Source organism: Quercus robur, chromosome 8 (genome assembly GCF_932294415.1).
Source record: "Quercus robur chromosome 8, dhQueRobu3.1, whole genome shotgun sequence".
NCBI lineage: Eukaryota > Viridiplantae > Streptophyta > Magnoliopsida > Fagales > Fagaceae > Quercus > Quercus robur.
The window spans coordinates 7,111,781-7,119,430 of NC_065541.1; the positions used below are offsets into that span (position 1 = coordinate 7,111,781).

At 36.9% G+C, this 7,650-nt stretch overlaps 1 protein-coding gene across 1 annotated transcript; it reads left to right on the forward strand.

The window, feature by feature from the left end:
- The first annotated feature begins 540 nt into the window (after positions 1-540).
- Positions 541-7,419, forward strand: LOC126694383 (ABC transporter C family member 3-like). Its single transcript, XM_050390623.1, has 10 exons — positions 541-3,038; positions 3,392-3,478; positions 3,576-4,220; positions 4,418-4,582; positions 4,910-5,204; positions 5,329-5,543; positions 5,656-5,961; positions 6,125-6,188; positions 6,271-6,510; positions 7,029-7,419. The coding sequence occupies exons 1-10, from the start codon at positions 645-647 to the stop codon at positions 7,139-7,141; spliced, it is 4,524 nt and encodes a 1,507-aa protein (XP_050246580.1). The 5' UTR covers positions 541-644; the 3' UTR covers positions 7,142-7,419.
- Positions 7,420-7,650: the final 231 nt, after the last annotated feature.

Below are 7,650 nucleotides of genomic sequence, written 5' to 3' on the forward strand. Positions count from 1 at the left end.
TGGCTCCAGCTTAAAAGGTCAGTTTATTTTACTATTTAGCTTATTTTTGCTATTATTCATGGAATTCACTGTATTTTTTTTGTACTATTAATAGTAGGTCTCATTGTACTATTTCAACTAATTTTTACTTTTATTTACCGTATTTTTAACAAAAAATTTTTAATTTTAACAAAATAAATAGAACTCCATCAAAACCTTAATTACTCATAATCGGCCAAATCAAAAGTACGACAAAAATTACGACACAAAAGGCAAAGGGGAAAGACCAAAAAGACTGTTATTATTATTTTTTTTCAAAAATATTATTATTATATAGCACTGCACTTCCCGGAAAGTCACTAAAAGCTTTTATTTTGTCTCACACGCTGCCAATGTTGAGGCCGCCTTCCAACACGTTAGTCTTGCTCCGCACGGTATACTTTTTAATTTTTATGCAAAAATGTCAAGGAAAACAACCTTTTGTATCTTTATTCTCTACAGTCACTTTTTCTTCTGGCCACTTGTTCCGTTCTGTTCTATACATAAGTTGACGAAACATATTAGGCCATCCAAAGTCTATCAAAAAAAAAAAAAGTCTATCAAGTCTTGCACACCCATCTTCACCTGCAGAAACTGAAACACCCCCACAAAAGCAGCACAAAATTATGGAACCTGATGACTCTTCAAACCACGGTATGCCAATCTTGTTCTCACACTACTACTCTTCACTCATGTTCTCGGGTACTGATTTTCTCATGAAACCAGTTTTCCTACGTGGGTTTTCTGGTTCTTTACACCTGGTATTGTTATTTGTGTTGTTTATCTCATGGGTGTGCAACAAATTCAAGGTGGCCCATAGTGAAGGTTCAAAGGAAAGGTTTAATAACAGCAAGAGCTTGTGCTATAAACTGGCTCAAATTTGTTGTTTGGGTGTTTCTGTGTTTAGTCTAGTGTTGTGCTTACTGAGTTACTTTTATTGGTATAGAAATGGTTGGTCCGATGAAGGGTTAGTGACCCTTTTGGATTTAGCGCTTAGAACACTTGCTTGGGGTACACTTTGTGTTTACCTGCGAACCCAGTTGTTTAATTCAGGTGAGTCAAAGTACCCTTTTTTATTGAGAGTTTGGTGGGGTTTCTATCTCTGCATTTCTTGTTATTGCCTTGTCATTGATGTTATTCTTTATAAAAAACATGTTAGTTTACCACTTCAAAATTTAGTATCCGATATTGTCTCTGTTGTTTCGGGTTTGTTTTTCTGTTATGTGGGGTTTTTTGGGAAGAATGAGGGTGAAGATACCCTTCTTGAAGAACCTCTTTTGAATGGGGATTCTAGTAATGAAGCTGAGTCAAATAAGTCCACGGGGAATGAAAATGTAACCCCTTATTTGAATGCTGGATTTTTCAGCACTCTTACTTTTTCCTGGATGGGTCCTTTAATTACAATTGGCAATAAGAAGACATTAGACCTTGAGGATGTCCCTCAACTTGGTCCTAGTGATAGTGTATTTGGGGCCTTTCCAAATTTTAAAAATAAGCTTGAGGCAGAGTGTGGTACAAGTAATGGGGTGACCACACTGAAGCTGACAAAGGCGTTAATCTTCTCGGCGTGGAAAGAGGTTCTCTTCACAGCCTTCCTTGTGATTATGAACACATTGGCTTCCTATGTTGGACCATATTTTATTGATAATTTTGTTCAATACCTCAATGGGCGACGGAGCTACAAAAATGAGGGCTATGTTCTGGTTTCAGTGTTCTTTGCTGCAAAACTTGTGGAATGCCTCGCACAGAGGCACTGGTTCTTTAGGGTGCAGCAAGTTGGAATTAGAGTCCGATCAGTATTGATCATAATGATCTATAATAAAGGTCTAACCCTTTCATGCCAGTCAAAGCAGGGCCACACTAGTGGGGAGATCATCAATTTCATGACTGTTGATGCTGACAGAATTGGTGATTTCAGTTGGTATATGCACGAGACGTGGATGGTTCTTGTTCAAATTGTTATTGCATTGTTACTTTTGTATAGAAATGTTGGGCTTGCTTCAATTGCGGCTTTGGTTGCAACCGTATTTGTGATGTTGGCCAATGTTCCTTTGGGCAAATTACAAGAGAAGTTTCAGGACAAGATAATGGAATCAAAAGACAAAAGGATGAAGGCAACGTCTGAGATTTTAAGGAACATGAGGATTCTAAAGCTTCAGGGATGGGAGATGAAGTTTCTGGCTAAAATCATGGAGCTCAGGAAGACCGAGGCAGGGTGGCTGAAGAAGTATGTTTACACTTCAGCAATGACCTCTTTTGTCTTCTGGGGTGCCCCCACATTTGTGTCTGTGGTCACTTTTGGTGCTTGCATGTTGATGGGGATCCCACTTGAGTCAGGGAAGATATTATCTGCACTTGCGACGTTTAGGATTCTTCAGGAGCCCATCTATAGTCTTCCTGATACAATCTCAATGGTAGCTCAAACCAAAGTGTCCCTTGATCGAATTGCATCCTTCCTTCGCCTTGATGACTTGCAGCCTGACGTGATAGAGAGGCTTCCAAGAGGTAGTTCCAATACAGCAATAGAGATTATTGACGGGAAATTCTCTTGGGATTTATCATCCTCAAATCCAACATTAAAAGACATAAATTTGAAACTTCAACATGGCATGAGGGTTGCTGTTTGTGGGACTGTTGGCTCAGGCAAGTCAAGTTTGCTTTCCTGTATTCTAGGAGAAGTACCCAAGATATCTGGGACTGTTAAGTTGTGTGGAACAAAGGCCTTTGTTGCTCAGTCACCTTGGATACAAAGTGGCAAGATTGAAGAGAACATATTGTTTGGTATGGAGATGGAAAGAGAAAAGTATGAGACGGTCCTTGAAGCATGTTGCTTGAAGAAAGACCTAGAAATTCTCCCATTTGGTGATCAAACTGTCATAGGTGAGAGGGGAATCAATTTGAGCGGTGGGCAGAAGCAAAGGATCCAAATTGCACGTGCTTTGTACCAAGACGCTGATATCTATCTGTTTGATGATCCTTTTAGTGCTGTGGATGCTCATACAGGATCCCACCTATTTAAGGTAAGTGATTTTCCTAATCTAATGCTGTTACATTGTGTTAAATGAGTTTTCTTTATCGTTAATATGTACATATTGTTGTTTTTGTTTTATAATATTAATTAGTTACACTAGCATCTAATGGGTTTTGAACCCACGACCTACCCTCCACCCATTTCAATGCGAGAAGTGTCATTTAGGTTAGAGCTTATTGACTATTTTGTACATATATTTGTTTATTTACACATTTGATGATGGTTTTTTGTGTGTGATTTGCGGTACTTCAAAATCCATGCAGTAGCATTGCACTTTGTTTGTTTTGTTTTCTATATTTGTTGCATAACTTCTTTTAAATTGTATGTACTTCTATATGGCAGGAATGTTTACTTGGTCTTTTGAGGTCAAAAACAGTTGTTTATGTTACTCATCAAGTGGAGTTCTTACCTGTTGCTGATCTTATATTGGTGAGCTATTCAAATTTAGTTTTTTTTTTCCTCAGCCTTTCATTTATGAACATAATTTCCCTCTTATCTGTGAACTTAACTTAGAACTTGTACTTAGGTCATGAAAGACGGTAGGATTACTCAAGCTGGAAAGTACAGTGATATTCTCAATTCAGGAACTGATTTTATGGAACTTGTAGGAGCGCATGAGAAAGCTTTGTCAGCACTTGATTCCACTGAGGTGGGGTCAGTTTCTGAAAGTACAAGCAAGGAAGCCGGAAATATGTCTATTACTAATGGGGTTGTGCAGAAACAAGAAGATAAAGATGTTCAAAATGGTAAAGCAGATGATGTAGTTGGGTCAAAGGGACAGATTATCCAAGAAGAAGAGAGAGAGAAAGGTAAAGTTGGGCTATCAGTCTATTGGAAATATATCACTATGGCATATGGAGGATTTCTTGTGCCAATTATATTGCTGGCACAAGTTCTCTTTCAGACCCTTCAAATTGGAAGCAATTATTGGATGGCCTGGGCAACTCCTATCTCACAGGACGTGAAACCTGCAGTCAGTAGCTCCACCCTAATTATTGTCTATGTTTCTTTGGCTATTGGAAGCTCTTTTTGCATCCTTGTGAGATCCATGCTTCTTGGAACAGCTGGGTACAAGACTGCCAGTCAACTCTTCAGTAAGATGCACTACTGCATTTTCCGTGCACCCATGTCATTTTTTGATGCCACTCCAAGTGGACGAATCATAAGCAGAGTAAGTGGAAAAATGCGTTTGATGGTTCTTCTTATCTCTCTCTCTCTCTCTCTCTCTCTCTCACACACACACACACACACACACACACACATTCACACACACACACAGACATTTGTACATTGAAACATAAATATTCTTTCAGATAGATATAATAGGTTTAAAAATATTTATTAAATAAACTGTATGTTTGCTTGCAGGCTTCTACAGACCAAAGTACAGTGGATTTGAGGATGCAATATCTAGTTGCATCATTTGCCTTTTCAATGATCCAGCTCCTTGGAATTATTGCAGTAATGTCTCAGGTTGCATTGCAAGTTTTCATTGTTTTTATCCCTGTGATTGCAACCTGTATCTGGTATCAGGTATACCATCTTACTTTGTCAGAATATTGTCTTAAGAATTACAGAAAAATAGCTTGATCACATGACATCTCATTGAGTTTCTTGATTAATGAATACTTGTTGAACAATGTGTTTCCTTAAGATAGATGTTTTCCAAGTTGCTAGATTGTTGTGTATTTTTCCGTGCCCTTTTACACTACAATTTTCAGAATTTTTTGGGGTTAGAACTATGGAAGATCTACTAATTATAATCCTCAATCAAACCCAACTCCCATTGTAATATTTCAGTGTATTATTGTCATTTTCTTTTGTGGAGAGAGTTGTTCACACAAACTTGTTATCATGCAGCAATATTACATACCTTCTGCAAGGGAACTATCTAGATTAGTTGGAGTGTGCAAAGCTCCAGTGATACAACATTTTGCTGAAACATTATCAGGGGCATCAACCATCAGGAGCTTTGATGAAGAATCAAGATTTAGGGACAAAAATATGAAACTCGCAGATGCAAATTCTCGGCCAAGGTTCAATATAGCTGGTGCAATGGAGTGGTTGTGCTTCCGCTTGGATGTATTATCTGCAATCACATTTGTCTTCTCCTTGGTTTTCTTAGTCTCTATACCTGAGGGAGTCATTGATCCTGGTTAGTATTTACCATCTAGTGTCTACTAACAGTCCTCACTCTTGATTGAATCTGTAAAGGAACTCAAACCATACTTTTCTAATTGTATTTCTTTTTTGTTTCTTTGCTTTCCTTTCTCCTAAAGGCATCGCGGGCTTAGCTGTGACATATGGACTTAATCTAAACATGTTGCTAGCCTGGGTAATATGGAGTCTTTGCCAAATGGAGAACAAAATTATATCAGTAGAGAGAATTTTTCAATACAGTAGCATCCCAAGTGAACCGCCACTTGTGATAGAAGAAAGTCAGCCAGATCATATTTGGCCATTTCATGGAGAAGTTGATATTCGTGATCTCCAAGTCAGTTCTTAGTTTTTTATCACCAAATAAAATCATATTATGCATATAGTTTGTTCACGGCTTTGATTTTTTTATTATATGTATATTAATTAATGCTAATGGTGCAATTTAGGTACGGTATGCCCCACACATGCCACTTGTACTACGTGGCCTCACATGTACTTTCCCTGGAGGACTGAAAACCGGCATTGTAGGGAGAACAGGTAGTGGTAAATCAACTCTCATACAAGCACTTTTCCGGATTGTTGAACCTACTACTGGTCAGATAATGATAGATGGCATCAACATCTCCTTGATTGGACTACATGATTTGCGATCAAGACTAAGCATTATCCCTCAGGATCCAACCATGTTTGAAGGGACTGTAAGAAGCAATCTGGATCCACTTGAAGAGTACACAGATGAACAAATTTGGGAGGTAGGTTGGTTTCTGTTTTGGTAATTGAATGAATTCTCTCTTTATTACATTTTCCTCATAAATCAGCCATGCACTACTTTCAGGATTTGTAGTCAATAGATGGGATCTGCTAATGCTATTTATATAAGTTTTGGTTATAATTTTTCCCCTTAAATTGTTTTAGGCTTTGGATAAGTGTCAACTTGGAGATGAAGTTAGAAAGAAAGAAGGAAAACTGGATTCTACAGGTTTGCCTTTGCAACTGCTTATGTCAAATATTTAGAGCAATGTTGTGGAAATATATTGCTTATATTCTTATAAATGATGCAGTTAGTGAGAATGGAGAAAATTGGAGTGTGGGTCAGCGGCAGCTGGTCTGCCTTGGCCGTGTGCTGCTTAAGAAAAGTAAGGTATTGGTGCTTGATGAAGCTACTGCATCTGTTGATACTGCTACAGATAATCTGATTCAGCAGACTCTCAGGCAACATTTTTCCAACTGTACTGTCATTACAATTGCACATCGGATAACTTCTGTTCTTGATAGTGACATGGTTTTGCTACTAAGCAATGGTTAGTTTGACCAAATGTTTTTATTTTACTATCATTTCTGCTCGTATAGTTCTTTCATAATTAGAATGATTTCATTGTAATCCTCTGGTGCAGTGGAATGGAAAGTGTGAAAAGGCTGCATATCATTCTACTTGGACGCACTCCCTTAAATTTATATAGGATTCCTTGATTCTCAATAAAGACTTTGGAATCCACTAGATTAGAGACAATAAACTGACTGAACTTCTATTGATATAATATGATTGTCGTTTTACAGATTACTGGCTTATTTAAATGCTTCCAAAAGCTTATTTTCCTAGCAAAAACATTTCTAAATAAATTCTAAATGATGCACACCAAAATAGGACTCTAATTTGACTAGAAAAGCCTTCAAATTACCTAAAATGAAGGAAATAAAACCCAACTCGTAAAACTTCAAAAATTACATGAAAATATCAAATGTATTAACAAATGATAAAAATAGACCTTATGTTTTGTCTTACATTATGTGGCTTACAAACTCTTCAATCTTTGTGTAGGGCTTATTGAGGAATATGATTCTCCAACAAGATTGCTTGAAAACAAATCATCATCTTTCGCTCAACTTGTAGCAGAGTACACTGTGAGGGCAAATTCGAGTTTTGGAAAGTAAAGTGGCCCATGCTTATTTGTGCTCAATTTGACTTTGGCAAGTTTGTTGACGATGACGAAAATTCAGTGATTCTATGATCTTTTATGAACTGTGAGAAGGATGTCAGTGAGATTTTGCTAACCTGGCTAGTGGTTGGTTTGTGTTTTTTATGGGGTACATTTAGTACATTTCAGATAGCAGATGATAATAATGGTTGTTATTGATAAGATTATTTTGTAGTGACTTTTAGGCTTGAAATGAAACCTGTGTTTTTGGCATATTTTACGTATGCCAACAAAGATTTGTTCAGCTTGTAAGAATTTAAGAGCATTTATCTTTTATTTTTACCTACCACAGAAAAATGAAAATAGTAAATGAGACTTATAAGTGTTAGTCTCAAACTCTTCTTAAAATGATGTGATTATTTTCTAACAAAGTATAGTTAATACAATATATTAGAATTTCTAAATTAAAGTTATCTATATTTGTTATTTGAAAGTGTTTTAAATTTTTTATGTTTTTATTTTTAT

Excerpts from the sequence above, each read along its gene's own strand:
- LOC126694383 (XM_050390623.1), top strand. The coding sequence starts at position 645 with ATGGAACCTGATGACTCTTCAAACCACGGTATGCCAATCTTGTTCTCA. Across the intron at positions 3,039-3,391 it reads CAGGATCCCACCTATTTAAG|GAATGTTTACTTGGTCTTTT; the intron begins GTAAGTGATTTT and ends TCTATATGGCAG. Across the intron at positions 5,205-5,328 it reads TGAGGGAGTCATTGATCCTG|GCATCGCGGGCTTAGCTGTG; the intron begins GTTAGTATTTAC and ends TTTCTCCTAAAG.